Source organism: Acomys russatus, chromosome 19 (assembly GCF_903995435.1).
Source record: "Acomys russatus chromosome 19, mAcoRus1.1, whole genome shotgun sequence".
Taxonomy (NCBI): Eukaryota; Metazoa; Chordata; class Mammalia; order Rodentia; family Muridae; genus Acomys; species Acomys russatus.
Window position 1 is genome coordinate 46,384,884 of NC_067155.1, and position 19,432 is coordinate 46,404,315.

Below are 19,432 nucleotides of genomic sequence, written 5' to 3' on the forward strand. Positions count from 1 at the left end.
GCTGTTTCTCTTCTTCAGAGCCTTTCTTCAAAGCATAAAGAGGAGGAAGGAGCTCATGTGACTGCCCTGACTGACCAGAATGACATCCGGGACGCCCAGAGCCCACAGGCACCTGGTACAGGTCCCAGAACAGGAAACACTTTTTTTTTTCACTGCAATTCAAACGTCGCCACCAATGGATATGCTTTACTTCACACATAGTACCACTGTGGGACTCTTCTGTCCTCTGGCTCAGCTGTATTCCTTCAGTAAACTGAGTGAGACGTGGTGGCGCTCGGTCATTAAAAATCACCTACATTGATGCTTAAATGTTCACAGAACATCGTGTATTGGTTCAATTAACTTTTATGGAGCGAAAATGCCTGACTAGGCCTTGCTCTGGCCTTTGGGAGAAAGGCAATGACAGGATAGCATAGAGGAGGCCATCTCTGCCTTCGGGAGAGGCACTCAGGGGAGGAGCCATTGTAGTTATCTAAGTGGCTGGATCCTCGTGCTAATGTGTGTTTAATTGGTGGCAGCTGAGACAGGAGCCAGCCTTTCTGTGTACCTATGACATACAGACTTCAGCTGCCTCATCTCATCCATCCTGACAGCTTGAATGTATTACAGAGAAAGCACACAGTGACAACAGATCACTGGCCAGGCCACACACTGTCCTAACAGAGCTGAGGCTCCATCCAAGGCCTGTCCGTCATCAAAGGTCAGACCCTTGCTGTTGCACCAGCCCCAATAATCTGAGCACCCACTTAGGTCATGTCATGAATCCTAATGCTTAGGTATAGGAGGCTGAGGCAGGGAGGCTGAGCTACATAGTGCTCTGTCTCAAAACAAACAAACAACAAACCAACAAGACAGGTGTGGGAATGTGGCTCAGCTGGTAAAGTTTATTTCTAGCAAGCACTGAGCCTGAGTTCTATTCCCAATGCTACAGGAGCCAGGTGTGGTCGTACACGGCTATAACCCTAACACTGAGGAAACCAAGGCAGGAAGATCAGAACTTCAAGGTCATTCTTAACTATCTAGAAAGTGCAAGCGCCTGCATTGTATCCCCAGAACCCACATAAAAATGCCAGGCATGGTGGTGTATGCTAGGAATCCCATTACTGGGGATACAGAGACACAAGGATCCTGGAGGCTCACTGGCCAGCTAGTCTAATGAGAGACCTTATCTCAGAGGAGGTGAGAGCATTTCAGAGGTTGACCTCTGACCTTCATGCACATGCTCACATGCTCACATACACACACACACACACACACACACACACACACACACACACACACACACGCGCTAAAACAGGGGTTCTCACCCTTCCTAATTGCTGAAACCCTTTAATACAGTTCCTCACGTTGTGGTGACCCTCAGCCATAGGGTTAATATTCGTTGCTACTTCATAACTCTAATTTTGCTACTGGTATGACTCTCAATGTAAATATTTTTGTTTTCTGATGGTCTTAGGCGACCCCTGTGAAAGAGTCATTCAACGCCTTCTCCCAAGGGGCTTCGACCCACAGGCTGAGTATCACTACAGTAAAAGAAAATTTAAAAAAAAAAAAAAAAGAATATTAAAGAACCAAACTCCATATTATCATGTTGCTGGATCTGAGCAAACCCCACTGGAAAGCTTTATGCGATGCGAAGGCCGGCAGACCATCAGTAAATTGAAAACAAATGCACACACGCCATTAACTTTCACAGAACAATTGAAGGTAAACAACAGTCCTCAGATTTACTTATTGTTCACGGGGTCCCCGCCAGAACAAGGATTACCATTTGTGACATCCATGCCAGGCCTCTTTTGTCAAACCTCTGAAAGCTGGCGGGGGGGGGGGGGGGGGGGGGGGGAGCAGGGGGAGGTAGGGGGGCTGTTAAGGCTTGAACACACTGAGTAGCGGGGGGGGGGGGCACAGGGGGGCAGGGGGAGGTAGGGGGGCTGTTAAGGCTTGAACTACAACACACTGAGTGGCAGGGGACCTCCAGCTTGGGGGAAAGACTGGAGAAAGAAGTACCTGTGGAGCGAGCCCCTTATGGACCTTCACCTCTGAACCCTCCAGCTGTGCATGCTGATGCACACGCCAAGGTCCCATTTGCAGGCCCCAGGGGAGCCGTGTGCAGCCTTTACTGACCTCCATCTTGCATAATGAAGCCCTCCGCTATTGACTCTTGGGGTTTTTTTTTGGGGGGTGGTGTTTTGTTTTGGTTTTTAGAGGCTTTTAGTTTTGTTTAGTTTTGGGTTGGGTTGGGGTTTTTTGTTTTTGTTTTTGTTTTTTGTTTTATTTTTTGTTTTTTTCAGGAACAGCCCTTCCTGGGTTTTCTTTTAGGGGAATCTTCCCATTGTCACACAAATCCACCAGTCCTCAGAGAGATGGGCAAGCCCATCCTTCTAGGGCTACACTCTAGAGCTTTGAGCACTCTCCCCTAACCAGAGAGTTTCAGCGCTGTAGGGAAGTTTAGTACTCCACTAACAGGGACTGCAGTGGGCCTACAGTGCATGGGAGGCAGAGAGGTACTGTCCTCCACCCTCACTTAGAGGAAATATCCATCCTTCACTAGGGGACTGGGAAGGGTTCCACACCTACGAACTTCCCTACCGTTCAAACAAATACTTTGGGCTTCTGTTTGTGCCAACAATGGGGTTTGGGGGGTGGGGGTGGGGCATAGTCCCTCCTGGCATACCTGGGTGGCAGTTCAGCTCCCTCTCAACGCTGATGTGATGTTCCTCACCGGAGAGGTTTAAAAAAAAAAAAAAAGAAAGAAAGACTTGGGGGGAAATAAGCGAAGGTGTTTTCCTTCCTAAATGAGTCTCCCTGCTGAGAAGTTGATGTCCATGGAAGTTCCGGTCCCCAGGCCACGTGGACCCAGTGACCAGTACCCAGAATAAAAAAGCACCCATCTGCCAGAAAAATGGCCTTGGGGTGTGTATGGGGGAGTGGGGGGTCATCTATGGAGGGACATGGTGCTGACTGAAGAAAAACCTTTTCCTTGGGTCTGAGTTGAAATGGGAGAGAGGTTCACCACCCCCCCCCCACCGCCAGAAGGAAGCTGTGGGGTGGAAACAAATCAATGTAGAATTTGTAGATGGATGTGTGGCTCTGGGCCCAGGTACAATTTACAAGATGCAATGTGAAAAAGAAATAAATCTCCTTTCTCCCTCACTCTCTCCTTCTCTCTCTCTCTCTCTCTCTCTCTCTCTCTCTCTCTCTCTCTCTCTCTCTCTCTCTGCCAGGTTCCAGCAGATTCCTAAATCAAAACAACTCTTTAGAAGAAGAGATTTCTTAGCCGGGGCTAGAAGTGAGTGAGTTTCCTCAAAAGGCAGGAGGGGAAGGGTGAAGGATCTTGGCGAACAGACAGCATGCTTTTTTTTTTCCCCCAACCTGGCAGCATTGAGAGTCAAGGGAATGGGGACAGGTGTTGACATGGGGCACCTCTGGGACGATTTCTGGAGAGAAAGTTGTATGGCTTACACGGCCATCTTCCATCTGAGTGGCAGGTCCTGGGTTTCTTTCAGAAAAGCAAACTGAGTCAGGGTGATGTCCTTTTTCATGATCACCAGGGGTCAAGAGACCCATCCAGGAAAGAAAAAAAGATTTTTTTTTTTGCACAAGCCAGAGCTGAACTAAACATGTTTCCCCCACTTCTGCAGACCACCTGAGCAGCTAGGTGAAGCCGGGGGGCCCAAACCATACAAACGAGGGCACTCTCCAAAGCGCCCCTTTGCCTTCCCTTTCCTTCCCTTCCCTTCCTTCCCTCCAAAGCACAGGGAATCAAGACTTGGACACCCTGAGCTGGGGGGATGGGGGGGGAAATCGGAGGGGAAAAAGAGGGGAAGGAGGAAGCCAGAGGGGCCAGGCAGCATCCATGCAGTTAGTGTCTTATTGATTTAGAGCCACAGCGAGCTGGAGTGCCAGCGGTAAGGACCATACCTCCTGCTGATCTCGGGAGAAGTGCTCCTAGATCCATGGCTGTGGAGTTGGGGGAGAGTCGCTAAGCCATCGGAAGGAGCAGAGCACTGCAGCTCCTCAGCCTGATGGGCCAGGGCGAGCTTTAATTAACAGGGTCTGTTGCCTCTTCTTCTTCTTCTTCTTTTTTTTTTTTTTTTTTTTTTTGGGTAACTGAGCGGATTTAAAGGGCTAGAGACCCAATTTGAAGGGTGCTGCTGCTGCTGCTGTGACTGCTCCTGGCTGCTGCTCTCCGCTGCTGGAAAAGCTTCCTGCAGATGGCTAGTTCCAATGAGGAGATGGAGCCAGGAGGACAGGAAATGGGGCTGCTCTTGCAGGGGTCTCTTGGGATATGAGGTTGGGAAAGTGGACCACGGTACCAGGCGCAGCCCACACCAGTGAGTACCAATGTCCTGCCTGCTGTCCTCTTTGGCCAGGGGAGGGGAACAGCTGTACTGGGTGGGGGGTGGGGCGGGGGAGCAGGCAGGTAGCATCAAGGGCACCCTGTCCCCACATGAGCCTGGTAGTTTCTGTTCGGAGAAGATTGCTTGAGGACAGCGACTATAGAATGTGTGCATTCATGCACAAGCCTGCCCTTGAACACACGTGCCTGCTCGTGGATACACAAACACACACCTGTGTACAGACACCTATACGGGGCTGGAGAGATGGCTCATGTGTCAAACGCTAGACTCATAACCAAGAAGAAAGAAATCTATGTGCACACATACTAGTCCAGGTAGATGTGCCTATGTTCACACATGTAAGTCTAATCACACACACACACACACACACACACATATGCATGCCTACTTGAGTATACACACACATCCACTCACATCCACAGCATGCCTCCCCATCACCTTTCCAATGCCAGGTGCATGGCTCCTACACCTTACGGCAGTTATAGCTTACAGGAATGTGACCAAGAAAACCATTGGCAACAAGCATGGCCAAGAGAGTATGTTTGGAGTTAGATGGCCACAGATACGAGAAAAGGACCACACTGTGTGAGTTCCCGCCACTTCTGGTAGAGCACAGACCTCATGAAAGACTATGTTAATTCCTTAAAGATTTGTTTTGTTTTTATTTTATGTGAATGTGTGTGTGTCACTCACTGCAGTGCAGTGCCTGCAGAGGCCAGAAGAGGGTGCTGGATCCTCTGGAGCTGGAGTTACGGGAGGCTATGAGGCCTTTGCAAGGCGGGAACTGAACTCGGGACCTCTAGAAGAGCAAGAAGCACACTTAGTGCCTGGGCCACCTTTCCGGCTCCAGGAACTATGCTAATGTTTGATACCATCCCAGCAGAGACCCTTTGACCTCTGCTCCTGCTAAGGCAGCTGCTGGCCTCTCTGTGGTCCTCTCTCCACGGCCACTCCATGCCTCAGTCTCAAGTCTCTAGTCGGGACATTTAGTAGCACCTCACCAGGCCTTTTGTCTGTATGTTTAAGGAGGGAGCTGATGCCCATTAAGGATGACTGCATGCAGAGCTAAGGGCTCAAGGTCCAGTGTCTTCCTGTATTGCTCTCTGCCTTGATTTTTTTTTTTAAGACAGGGTCTCTCAGTGGCGTTCAACTACTTGACTAGTCTGCTTGGCCCGTGAGCCCCATGGCTCCTCCTGGCCCTATACCAAATAAGTCACTTTCCTAGCCCTTGCCTGGGACTTTTAATCTACTCCCTACCCCTGGTAAGAACACAAAGTAAATTCAGCAGTCTCCAGATCCCTTCCTAGGGTGCAACACCCAAGTGCGGGACCCTCTTCTCCTAAACCTGCCTTTATGACAGGCCTAACATGACAAGGTTAAACTAATCCAGTGATGCTCTTGGTGAGAAGAGGAAGTAAAGAGGAGAAGGGATTTGACAGCAGCTAGTCCAATTATAGCAGCACTGCGCCTAACCAAACCCTACATGATTGGACCAGCCCAGTGAAGAGAGTACGCACCTCTTAAAAAGGATTCGTGAAACACCATGCAAGGCCTTTGAGTCGATGAGGAAGGTGAGAAATGGACAGTGTCTCTCCCGTTCCTACCTCTCCCCTGAGAAATGGGCCCGGCATCTGGCCCAGGTGGCCAAAGAGAGGGTCACATTTTAGACTTCACCTGGGACTTACGCAAAAGCCCTGTAGCTCCCCAGCAATGGAAGGCACCTGCCATCTGCTTGGTACCCACTGCTGGATACCCACCACCCTCCTACGCACGCACGCACGCACGCACGCACGCACGCACGGTGTACAGGCCGCAGCAGCCCTCCGCACAGAAGAGCTTGTTCCGCCGAGAGTCTGATGTCCGCCTTTTGGACACAAGTTCCATGCTTTTCCTTGCCCTGTGTCTCTCAAGGAGGTTTCTATGTTGTCTCTTCCCTCGTGTCTCCAGAAAGCAAGCCTGCCGGGTGGCGCGGAACTACAATAACAGCACTTAGAAAACGAAGGCAAGAGAGTCAAACGTTCCCAGGCCAGCATGGGCTATATAGTGAGGCAAAGAAGGAAAGAAAGAAAGAGGAGGAAGGGGGGGAAGAAGGAGGGAGGAAAAGAGAGAGAGGGGAAGGAGAGAGAAAGAGGAAGATGTGAAAGAAGGGAGGAAGGGTAGGAGGAAAAAAGGAGAGGGAGGGAGGGGAGAGGAAAAATGAAAAAAGAAAGGGAGAAAGGGAAGGGGAGAGGGAAGGAAAGTAGGAAGGAAGGGAGAGAAAGAAGAAAAGGAAGGAGGGGGAGTGAAAAGGAGAGAGGGAAAGGGGAGGAGGGAGGAAGGACTAAAGAAGGAGAGAGTGATGATAATGTGTCCTTTCCCTGGTGATTGACAGGTTGCCTACATCGAAATGCAACACACACACACACACACACACACACACCCCCCCCCCCCCCGCCACCCCAGGTGCAGCATGAGCTGTTTCCTGCAAGCCTGACAGGACCATCTCTATCAGTTACAAAGGGGCAGTGGGAACCTCCCAGGACCATTGGCCTGCTGTCAAGGCAGTGAAATGAACAGAACTCTACAGCAAACTCCAAGCTCTAAGGGAAGGGCTGCTAACACTTCCTTGCCAGGGGTGGAGTAAAGGGTCCTTAACCCTCACAGGACCACAGGACCCTTCCTCTGACAATCCCAGGATTCCAAGAGCCATTCCCTCCTGCCCCAGCTACACGGGAGAAAACGTTGACCCCTGACTTGCCCATGCTCCTGTAAGTAGCCCCCTCCCCTGAAACATGTCAAGCTGACTTCCTTTGCTTAGCTGGCACCCTCTCTATTTAGGATGAATAGATGTTTACTTTACCCAGGAAGGTTATGAAACATCAGGAGGCCCTAGTCTTTATCGAAGTGGGAATCATTTTGTGGACTGTCCATAAATCTGCTTTTTTTGTTAACTGCCATCCCTGAGCTCCAGGCTATCCTTGGAGCCTGGGGTCTCTAAATCATATATACTACCATATCCTGTCTGCTTGCTGGCTTCCTGCTAGAAGTTTCAGAAGGGTGGGGGTGGGGTGAAAGATGGTGCAGGACCTCAGTGTCTCCTCTCTTTCTCTCTTCTCTTTTCCTTTCTTTTCCTCTCTCTCTCTTTCTCTCCCCTTCCCTCCCCCTTCCTCCCCTTGGCCTTCCTCTTCTCCCCACCCCCCATGTGATATATGTTGGCATGAGGGTGCATGTGGTAATCAGCAGTCAATGCTGCATTCTTCCTTAATTATTTCTCCACCTTTTAAGGTTTATTTTCTTTTTTGTTTTGTTTTGTGTTGTTGTTGTTGTTTCGTTTTCTTTTGGGGGTTTTTGTTTTGTTTTGTTTTTCGAAACAGGGTTTCTCTGTGTAGCCTTGGCTGTCCTAGACTCACTCTGTAGACCAGGCTGGCCTTGAACTCACAACAATCCACCTGCCTTTGCCTCGAACTCACAACAATCCACCTGCCTTTGCTCCCAAGTGCTGGGATTAAAGGCACGCCTGGCCTTTATTTTCTATTTCAAATTATGGGTCCTTGTATGTGTCTCTATGTTGGTTTACGCACATGTGAGCACAAATGCCTGGGGTGTCCAGAAGAGGGTATGAGATTCCTTGGAGCTGGAGTTACAGGTGGTTGTGAGTGCTTACGTAGCTGTTGGGAACAGAATCTAGGTCTTCTGTAAGAGCCGTACATACTCTTTAACTCCTGCACTGCCTCTCCAGCTCAACCCACCTTACTTTTGAGACAGGGTCCCTCACTGAACCTGCAACTACTCATTTGTTGGCTTGGATCCAGCGAACACCCAGGATCCACCAATTTCTGCCTCCCAGCCCTGGAGTTAAAGAGCCATGCGCCACTAGACTAGACTTGTTTTTACATAGCTGCTGGAGATTCAAACTCAGGTCTTCGTGCTTGAGCAGCAAGGGCCATTAGCCATATCCTCACCCCCTTAGCAGCCTTTGATAACTGCTAGTGCCAACCTTGATGTATCCTTTAGAGAAAAAAGGGCTGGTCTGCTCCAAGTTAGAGAAAACAGCAGCATCAGAGCCATGACCCTCAGAGGGTGGAAGGCCAGCCACTGAAGGACCCTTGGGCTGGTACCTTCTTTTAAAAGTCTGACTAAAAACTCCATCAAGCCCTTCTCAGACCAGGTAAGATCATCTTTTTCCTTTGTACCTCTTCTTGCAGTTACTAATTTCTGGGCAGGTTCAACTTTCCAATATCTGTGCAACCGATCCCATGTGCTAAGTGCCATCTGTTGGAACATCTAGTGTGGTTTTTGTTTTCCTGACTGGACAAGAATTTTTCCCCCTTGGAAATCCCAAATTGGAATGTTCTAATAGTCACGATTAAGGCTCAGTCAGAACGTTCTGGCACCAAGTACGTATTTTGGAGTATGTTAACATTTACCAATTACATGAAATTATAAGAGAGTGAAAAGAAAAAGAAATCTGAGCTCACTCTTCACATTGGAGGCTGCTGGCACAACCCTAAATTATCCGTTTATCATTTATGATACAAAATTTATAGGCATCAAGAAAGAAAAACACTCCCAGCCTAATTTTAAATCTGATGCATCCAAGGCGAGAAATAAATAAATAAATAAATAAATAAATAAATAAATAAATAAATGCAACAGAGAAATTTGAGAAGAATCAGTCTAAATGCCACCCCAGCAGAGAAAGGAGATCGACGGGACGTCCTCACAACTGTTGTGCTTTCTTACTGAGCTTTGTTCAGTGTGTCAGGTGAATGTTGGCACAGTGCATTGATATTCTGAAAGTTGCAGCATGTAGTTGTGATGGAGTTTGAGGGACTGAACTCATCTCTTAGTACATTCCACATGGGGTCTGTACAGTTGCGCGTGCGCATGCGCGCGCGCACACACACACACACACACACACACACACACACACACACACACACACACACACACACACACCGGTCACTCTGGAAACAGAAGAGCGTGGGGCCCACCCTGGAGAAACTTCCCTAAAGCAAGATCGACAGAGGCCTCTGTCGTCTTTTCTACACGCTGAGGAGAATGAACGAGCCTATTTGTCACTACTGTAACAAAGTACTTCAAGTTGGGCGCTTTAGAAACAAAAATTCAGCCAGGCGGTGATGGCGCACGCCTTTTAATCCCAGCACTCGGGAGGCAGAGGCAGGCGGATCTCTGTGAGCTCGAGGCCAGCCTGGTCTACAAAGGGAGTCCAAGACAGCCGAGGCTACACAGAGAAACTCTGTCTTGGAAAAGAGAGCGAGAGAGAAAGACCGAGGAAGAAAAAAGGGAAATTAAACTCAGCTCATGGTTTTAGAATCTAAAAGTCCAAGTTGGGGCAACCTCAGTAATAGCCCAGCCTGAGGACCAGTGGGGAGGGTGGTTGGACATATGATGGGGTTGATGAGGAACAAGAGCGCAGGGCGGTGGCTAGGATGTCAGAGTGAGGGGTGGGGCCAGATTCCTTCTGTACCAGTCCCCTCATGAGAACTATTGTGGGTCTGACCAGGCTGAAGGGTGCTTGGGAAATTCATAAGGCACGCTTGTAGGAGAGTCCTAGAGGGCATTTCCAGAGATGACTGGCATGTGGGAGAGCAAAGGAAAGACCAGACCTGATAGTGTGTTGGACGCGTTATCCAACAGGCTGTGAATGAGGATGGACAGATAATTATAATATTAAATAAGTAAAGAAAAAAAATTTAAAAACAGGATAAAGAGGAAGTTAGCCCAGGCATGCAAGCTCTGTTCTTCCTATCACCTGTGTCTGCTGCAGCTGTTATCACCCGTGAACAGACTCCAGCGACTTCAGTCTCTGATGGCACACCAGACACTCTCCAGGAAGCCTCCAGGAAGCCTCCAGCCTCGGACCAGAGCTGCATCCACCCTACGGGAAGATGGGGATGCTGGCATGAGGATGACGACAATGGATGCTAGTGAGGCTTCCAGCTAGTGGGTTCCCTGATGGTCCAGCATGCAGACGGTCACTGTGGGGCTCTATGGTCTGCAGTCATGTAAGCCAATCCTACAGGTGTTCCCGTAATCATCCTCTATCCTTGTTTGTTTGTTTGTTTGTTTGTTTTTCAAGACAGGGTTTCTCTGTGTAGCCCTGGCTGTCCTGGACTCGATTTGTAGACCAGGCTGGCCTTGAATTCGCAGCGATCCGCCTGCCTCAGCCTCCCGAGTGCTGGGATTAAAAGGCATGTGCCACCACACCCGGCCTGTAATTATTTTCTAATCCCACATATCACAACATAGAACATGCACACATCACATATAAGCCTATATGAGTTCCTAGATCTAAAAATATAGGAACTAACCTATATATTGCCTCATTGCTTTCTGAGACCAGTGCCACCCTCACATGTGCCCCCACATGGAAACATGTCTTCACACGCATGAATGGATTAAAATGGAATCAAAACAGCAGTTGCGATGGAGGCAGATGTGTAAGGCAAGAAACACACAGGGATGGCTCAGGGTCTCAGGGTCTCCTCATGGGAACTGACCTCCTCAGGCTTAGAAGGGACCTCCAGCGGTAGCTGGTGATGCTCGGAACTACAGGCTGATGTGTGTTGCTGGGGTGATTGGGAACTCTTGCTGCCGACACACAAGGTGAGGGTCGGAGGCTCCCAGGCAAAACAGGGAGTGGAAGACAGGGTGATTCTGGTCAGTGAGAGAAAAATATTCCTGGTCAGACTGGAGAGGGATGCTGAGGTTCATCATGACAACCTGTGTCTCTTGGGGAGAGAGGGGAGTCGCTGCAGGGCTATTGCAGGTCCTGCCCCAGGAAAGTGCCTCTGAAAGAGATCCTTCAACTATATGAGGGGATCAATAAAATGTGAGGGGCGGGTGGCAATTAGAGAGCAACTAGACAAACCTTTCTAAGAGAGAAACTGTGCTACCCTAATGTCATTTCAGAGAAAAAGCAAACGCCACGATCCGCCTTGAAGTCTCTTCAAGAACTGCTGACAGGAAATTACCTTTCACCACATCTTCTCCTTCCAGCTCCTCACTGGGGAAAAAAAAAAAAAAAGTTCCAGATGCACAGAAGCACTCTTCGTGCCCAGAAGAGGCTAGCCACACACGATCTGGCTTTGATGTGTTCTGCCAGCTCGGGGGTATCCATCCTTGGGCCCTGGTAAACTCCTAATTATCTATCAATACCCTACACAAGTCTATTCACTGGGAGACACCCCAAAGATCGGTTTCTCCAAAGCCTTTTCTTCCCCATTCCCCAAGCTGAAAAGAGTACCTTCTTCCCTTACAGCAGCAGCCCACTGTGTAGACATTTTGTTTTCCTCCCAGAAGACTGTCTCCCACTCTGTAAGAGGAGGCAGAGGCAGGCAGATGTTTGTGAGTTCGAGGCCAGCCTGGTCTACAAAGTGAGTCCATGTGTGTGTTGTTTATCTATTATAATTGTTATTGTGGAGGGATACACAGGCTGCAGCATGTGTGTGGAGACCAGAGGACAACTTTGTGGTGGTGTTTCCTTCCTTCTATTCTTTTTTTTTTTTTTTTTTTCCTCCTTCTATTCTTAAGGGGGCTCTGGGGAATCGAACTCAGATTGTCAAGCTTATGCAGCAAGCAAGCACTTTACCCCACTGAGCCATCTCACAGGCCCCAGCAGATTTTGAGTAACATGAACTGATGCCCAGGTATAGAGGCTCGCACCTGTAATCTAAGCACTCAGAAGACTAAACCAAGAAGATAGTGAGTTCAAGGTCAGCATGGGACACACACACACACACACACACACACACACACACACACACACACACACCAAAGAGGTGGTGGATCTGCTTTCGTATTAACAAACTAAGAGAGCTTACTCCTTGGAATAAATGAGAAATTTGTCATTCTCACCCCTGTGGAGCAGTAATAATAAGGACACATTCAGGCCTGTATCAGGAAGCAAGCTACTCAGTGCTCAAAGACCAGGGTTAGGAGACTCGGAGGGTAGCTCAGTGGTGCAGCACTTGCTGCGCACACTAAGTGTGATGCTCCAGCACCACCAAAAAGAAGGAAGAAGAGGAGTGGGGGGGGAAGGGAAGAAAAGGAGGGGGAGAGGAAAGAAGGGGAAGAGGAGAAGGAAGAAAAAGAAAAGGGGGAGGAAGAAGAAGAAAAAGAAAAGGGGGAGGAAGAAGAAGAAAAAGAAAAAGGAGGAAAAGGGAGGAGGAAGAGAGGAAAAAAGTGGAAGAAAAGGAAAAGGGGGGGAAAGAGGAGGAAGAAGATGAGAGGAGGGGAAAGAAAAGAGAGGAAGAGGAAGAGCAGGAAGATTAGGGAGAAGAGAAACAAGAAGAGGAGAAAAGGGAGAAGGAAGATGGGATGGGGACTTTGAGGAGAAGAGGAGGAAAAGTCAGCCTCTGTCCACGCCCTCTGCTGAGCCACAGTCTCCGAAGCTGAGCTTATAGACCTGACCACACCCACCCAAATACAGGGACAAAGGCCACACCCACTCTACCCACTCTTGCTCAAGCCACTAATGGGAAGGAAATGTAGTGTATTTAAAGGTTAGTGTACACTCAAGTTATAAATGTATGCATAAATGTTATTTATAAAATGGAAAATGTAATACATTTATGTTTCTTATGTAGTAAATATTTATAAATATAAATTATTTGTACATCATGCATATATTTATGGATGTGGAGATGGAGAAGTCAGTAGAGTTGTCTGCCACTCAAGAGTGAAAACTTTGATGCTCAGTGCCCACAAAACAGAAGCCAGGCATGGTGATAAGAGCCTGTAATCCCAGTGCTGGAGAGGTGGCATGGCAGCCACCAGGGCTAGCCCACTGGCAAGCCTCAGGTCCCAGTGAGAGACCCTGTCTGTAAGAAAAAAGGGGGCAGAACACTAGGAAAGGCCACCTGGGATCGACTTCTGACTTCTACATGTGATACACACACATACACGCATTTTTAAAAGAAATGAGAAGTCATGAGTATAAAGAGAAAGCATTCCAGAGCAAGTATGGCCATGCACAGCTGTATTCCCAAACTTGAGAACAGGAGGTTCACAAGTTCAAGACCAACTTCAGTACCATAGAGAGTTCAAGGCCAATCTGAGCTGGAGGAGACTCTGAAGGGGGAAAAATCCATTCCCCTAAATAAAGAAAAAGGGAAAAGAAAGAAATGGGACTCCAACAGAACACGGCTGTCAGGACCACACAGTGGTGAAGTGTCCACCTTCAGACTGCCCCCAAAAGAGTAAAAAGCTATTTGTTTCATCTTATGAATGACAACACAGGAAATACTGTGAGTACCCTTATTGCCCCTGGAGATATGTGTGAATATGTGTATAAGTCCTATGAAACCTGGGCAGAGTCTTATCCCAAAGCCAGATCTAATTTCAGGATCAATTCACATCTTTTTTCTTTTTTAAAAGATTTATTTATTTATTATTATATATACAGTGCTCTACCTGCATGTACACCTGCAGGCCAAAAGAGGGCACTAGATCACATTATAGATGGCTATGAGCCACCATGTGGTTGCTGGGAATTGAACTCGGGGCCTTTGGATGAGCAGTCCTTACTCTTAATCTCTGAGCCATCTCTCCAGCCCTCACACACCTATGCATAAGCACAAGGCAGGACATCAAACATTCTGCTCTGTCACTCTCTTATTCCTCTGAGACAGAGCTTCTCAGGAAACCAGAATTAGGCTGGCAGCCAGCAAGCCTCAATGATCTGCTGTCTCTGTCTCCCATCGCGCTGAAGGTCCAGGCTCATACACAGCCATACCTGGCTTTGTCCATGGGTGTTGGGACCTGTACACATGTTCTCATGCTTTTGAAGTAAGTGTTCTTACCCACTGAGCCATCTCCCCAGCCCCAACAAATTCTCTGAATGACCTAGGCTCGCCTTGACCTTGAAGTAACCGTCTTAGCTTAACTCCTCCTAAGCACTGGCTTACAGGTGTGTAGCGCCACACCTTGGCAGCTTTCGTGTCTTATTGTGACAACCCATCATAACCACAGTGGTCTGTGGAGGTGGCTTTGGGTTGAGCTTCCCTTCCCAGGCTTCCCCACTGCCACACGTAGTGAATCCCACTTCCTCTAGTCTTCAGCCGATATACACTGTAGCCCCTTCCTTAAGACTACCTACCACACACCCCAACAAACAACTAAGAAAAACAGCATTTAAATAGTTAGAAGGAATGGCGGATTCTTAGGCGAGGGTCCAGTGACCGGCCCCACGGCCTCCTCAGAAGGACTGTCGCGAGTCCCCAGGTTCACTCCTGGCAGACCCTTAGAGCTGACATCACGAAGCTCGAGGCAGTATGGCTCAGGAGGTAGCACCTTGCAACAGAAGCTCCCCCCACCCCCACTAAACCCATGCCCAGAGAGGCAGTTGATTATGTGGATAGATGCTCGGCTGCCGTGGTGCTTTGTGGGTAACACAAAACTCCCAGAGAGCCGGGGAGGGACCCCCGCATGGAGTCCTGAAGGGATAAACAGCTCATAAAATGGCTTTATACATGGCTGTATTCTCTTCTTGTGACCTTTGGCCCCAACACAGCTGGGTGTGTAGCTCGCCTCTCTAACTAGAAACCCCACAGCACAGCACTGTCTGGATAAATTATGAACAGAAGTGCCCTTTCCCTCCATCAGGCCGCTGTGCCCCGGCAAGGCCATCTTCTTGATGCTCCGAGGCTTGACATCCTTTTATCTCCGCCTGAGAAGAAGCCAAAGTCAACAACAATGCCATTGCCGTTGGCCTCTAAGGAAACACACTCATCAGGGAGCCAGGGCTATGGACACAATCAGGAGCTCAGAGAGAGAGAGTTTATCTGATGCGTGACCACAGCCACAGTATCCTGGATCTATACTCAGAAAACCCAGTGCGAAGACGGAGCTACAAAATGACTGTGAGATTGGGGGAACAGATGAATCCTGAGCTGAGGGGAGCCCCAGCAGTGGTGTTAACAGCCACCGAGCCTGCCCTTCCTGACCATGGCAAAGAAGCCATGTAGGGAGCCTTAAACAGAGAGGGTCTGGAGGCTTCTAGAACGCCTCAAACACCCACTCCTCTTCCCTGAACAGAAGAGCCCTCTGTGGTTGGTGGTTAATATCATCCACTTAGGGTCTAAAATCACCTAAGAAACACTCCTCTAGCCATGTCTGTGAGGGAGTTCATTGGGCTAAGACTGGGGTTAACTGAGGTGTGGAAAACCTACGCTGGCTATTAGCAGTGCCATCCGTGGGCTGGAGTCTTCGATCGAATAAAAAGGAGAAAGCAAGCTGAGCCCCAGCACCTACCTCTCTCTGTTTCCTGACTGTGGATGCCCTGTGACCAGCCACCTCACGCTCCTGCTGCCATGCCCTCCCCACCATGATGGGCTGTATTCCCTAGAACTGTGAGCCACAGTAAACTCTCCTCCCTTAAGCTGCGTCTGTCAGGCACTTAGTCACTGCAATGAGAAAAGTAACTAATAGGTCCCTGTGTGTTATAAACTGAACCAGCCCACCTATTTGAACTGGTTTACTCAAGGGTTAGACTTGGTTTCTGTTTTCACTTGGCCTTAAGCCTTGTCCTTGCACATGGCTGTGTTTCTATTACCATAGACCTGGCTATCACTGCCTTGATGTGTTCTAGCTGCCATGGCTACTAAGCCAAGTTAATCTCTACTCCAAGATGATGTCATCTTAAACCTGGGGGAAAGAGACCATTCTATGACACCAGGCTTGGAAACCAGCATCTTCTCAGGGGTAAAGACCACTCATGGCAATTCTGGTTATTTGTTATCATCTCAGTGACAGAATGCCTACAAGAAGCAACTGAAGGGAGGGGGGATATATTTATTTGTCTCACGGTGGAGAGGAAGGCATGGCGTTACATTTGGGTCCACGGCAATGGGTGATCCTGGCTTGTTCACATTCTGGTGGGTTTTGAAGCAAAATTAGAATATGGCTTTCAAAGTCCATCTCTAGTACCTTCTATCTACCAGCTATAACATATATCCCGAATATTCTAAAAGCTACCCCCCAAAACAGCACTGCCCTATGAAGACCAAGTGTTCAAATGTTTCTATTCAGATCATAAATCGCCCAAGTGCCATTTCTCCCAGAGACCCAAAGAACCCAAGAATCTAGTTCAGCAGAGAGTGAGAAATATCTGCATCATGTAGAGGAGAGGGGAACCAAATATGAAAAATAAGAGCTAAAAGGAGTTGGAATTGCTGGATCTGAACCGGAAGGGATCGAGAAAGGCCATATAGATGACCCCACCAAGATGTTGGTGAAAGCCACCCATCCCCACTGATTGAGGGATCAGATTGGCCTGTGGGCATGTCTGTGGGGGTTGTCTTGATTGTTAGTTGATGTAGGAGGGATAAGCCCACTGTGGGGGGGGGGGAGGGCGGGGAGTACCATTCCCTAGGCAGGTGGTCCAGAACTGTATAAGAAAGCTAAGCATGAGCTTGTGAGGCTCCACAGGTCTTGCCTTCAGATTCCTGCCTTGGCTTCCTTCAGTGATGAACTGTGACCTGGATGAACTAAGAGCAAATGTTTCCTCGGCGCTTGGTCATGGTGTTTTCCACAGCAAAAGAACGAAACTGTAGCAGTCTCCAAAGCAGAGGTGGGGCGCTTAGGAAATGATTAGCTCACGAGGACTCTCACCTTTTTAGCGGGAGTAGGTCATTAGGGGGTGCGCTTTTGAAATGTGTACTTTTCTAGCTCCCTCTGATTCCAGGACACCATGGGGTGACAGCTTCAACTCCCCTGAATGATCCCTACCCTGATGCTCTCTGGCTTCCTACAGTCTAAGCGCAATGGAGCCAATCCATCACAAAATGAACCCTCCGATACCATGGGCCAAAACCTCTCATCCTTTACGTTGGTCTTCTTATGGGACCAGCCGGTAAGATGTCTCTGAGGCCTTGAGTTTAGTCCCCAGAAATCTCATTTTAAAAACTGGGTGTGGTAGCATGCACTGGCACTCCCAGAGCCTGCAAAGCAGAGACAAGAGGATCTCTGGGGCTCCTTGCCCAGCTAGCCTAGTCTTCTTGATGAGTTCTAGGCCGGTGAGAGGCCACGTCTGAAAGAACTAGGTGAACAGCACCTAAGGAATGACCCAATGGCACCCAAGGTTGATCTCTTGCCTACACACACACACACACACACACACACACACACACACACACACGTACATATGATGCGCCTGGATGGCCATCTTCCCAGTCACCTTCGCCCCCTAATTGCTGCATCCAGGAGAAACGGAAAGTGGGAGCGAAAGCCAGCGCAAAAGGAAGGTTTCATAACCTGACAGCCAAAACGCCAAGCAAGAGACAGACACTCGCCTGGAGTAATAACGTCCAGAAATGATGCCAGCAGGGAGCCATGAATCTTCTCTGTGGATCACTGAAATCTGTGGGCAGGAGATGAACGCTAGCACTGCGAGGTGCCTGATTTGTTGTTTAATACAGTTGGAGATGAGCTTAGGAAACAGAAAGAAGCGGAAAGTTCCAGCCAGTGTAGAGGGCCCCTGACTCTTCTGCCTCGTAGGCTCCAGGTTCTGAGCAGCAGTAAAATGAATAAAGACAGTTAATAGCGATGAGGGGTGGAATACTACAGGCAAGTAAATAAGTCCAACCTGAGAAGGGAGAAAAACAGATAGAGTAGAAGAGTAAGAGAACAGGAGCTGGAGGGATAGCTCACTTGGTAAATGCTTGCCTTGCAACCACAAGGATCTGAATTCAAATCCCAGAACCTACGGAAAAAAGTCAGGTATGCCGGTGTGTGTACTGATAATCCCAGGATTGATGGGGTGGAGACAGGGGAATCCCTGAAGCTCACAGACTCGCCATGCTAGCTGGTGAGTTCCAGGTCAGTGAGAGACTGTCTCAAAAACCAAGGTAAGGGGGCTGGAGAGAAGGCTCAACTGGTAACAACTGAGTTCCTTCCCCAGGACCCACATGGTGGAAGAGGAGAACTGATTGCTTCAAACTGTCTTTTGACCTCCACATGTATGCTGGGAGATGCATGGCTACATCTCACACACACACACACACACACACACACACACTAAAAAGAAAATGACGAGCCAAAGGAAGTCACCGAAGTGCTTTCTCTTCCGGTCTCTTTGGCCTCGGCGGTAGAAGCAAGATGACGAAAGGGACGTCATCCTTTGGGAAGCGTCGCAATAAGACGCACACGCTGTGCCGCCGCTGTGGCTCCAAGGCCTACCACCTTCAGAAGTCGACCTGTGGCAAATGTGGCTACCCTGCCAAGCGCAAGAGAAAGTATAACTGGAGTGCCAAGGCTAAGAGGCGGAACACAACCGGGACCGGGCGGATGAGACACCTAAAAATTGTCTACCAGAGATTCAGACATGGATTCCGTGAAGGAACAACACCTAAACCCAAGAGGGCAGCTGTTGCAGCATCCAGTTCATCTTGAAGATTTCAAGCAACCATAAAATAAATCCTCTGGTTTAAAAAAAAAAAAAAAAAAGAAAAGAAAATGACAAGGGGGCGACACATGCCCCCATGCATGCGCACACATGTGCACCTGCACACATACATATACACACACACACAAAAAAAACTGAGACAACAGGGTCCGGTTGGGAGGCCTGGATGGGTATTGTGTTTCCAGCTTGAAACCAAAGCAACTGTAATGATCTACGTGGGACCCTCTCAAGATCAGGCCTGATGTGAACAAACTTCCACTCGCCCCAGGGAGGGCGCTGGTGCCAGATTAGAAGAACAATTCCTTCCAAGTCTATCTTGGCCAGACTGGTGGGTTCATTAGGGTAACTTACGGGAGAGTGAGGGGTGACCCACAGACAGCGGCGATGTTAGCATGGGTAATGAGTTCTCTACACTGCATAGACAGGGTCCTCACTTCAGTTAACTTCCTACCACCTGTAGACCCCATATGCATATGTAGATCATATGTAGATCAGCTGCAGCTGGGGCAGAATTACCTGCAGCTGATGTGGGAGGGCTGGAAGGAGAGTTGGCTGGGCTCTCAGGTGAAAGTCTAATGGCTCCCCACCCCCAACACCTTTGTGTGGTTTTTTTGGGGTTTTTTTTGGTTTTGTTTGTTTGTTTGTTTGTCCACTTGACCCAGGC

The 19,432-nt window shown here is 48.8% G+C and overlaps 2 protein-coding genes across 3 annotated transcripts in view; one reads left to right on the forward strand and one right to left on the reverse strand.

Annotated features, from left to right (window-relative positions):
• The window catches only part of Caln1 (calneuron 1), a 443,920-nt gene extending 433,712 nt beyond the window's left edge, over positions 1 to 10,208 (reverse strand). The window contains exon 1 of one of the 2 annotated variants that reach the window (XM_051161377.1): positions 10,117 to 10,208. The gene's annotated coding sequence lies outside the window, so the exon portion shown is untranslated. Of the gene's footprint in view, positions 1 to 3,921; positions 4,071 to 10,116 lie in introns of those variants that run through there. The other variant, XM_051161376.1, reaches the window with a different exon arrangement.
• An 8,202-nt stretch (positions 10,209 to 18,410) lies between these two features.
• Positions 18,411 to 18,766, forward strand: LOC127202674 (60S ribosomal protein L37). Its single transcript, XM_051161381.1, has one exon. The coding sequence runs from the start codon at positions 18,462 to 18,464 to the stop codon at positions 18,753 to 18,755; it is 294 nt and encodes a 97-aa protein (XP_051017338.1). The 5' UTR covers positions 18,411 to 18,461; the 3' UTR covers positions 18,756 to 18,766.
• Positions 18,767 to 19,432: the final 666 nt, after the last annotated feature.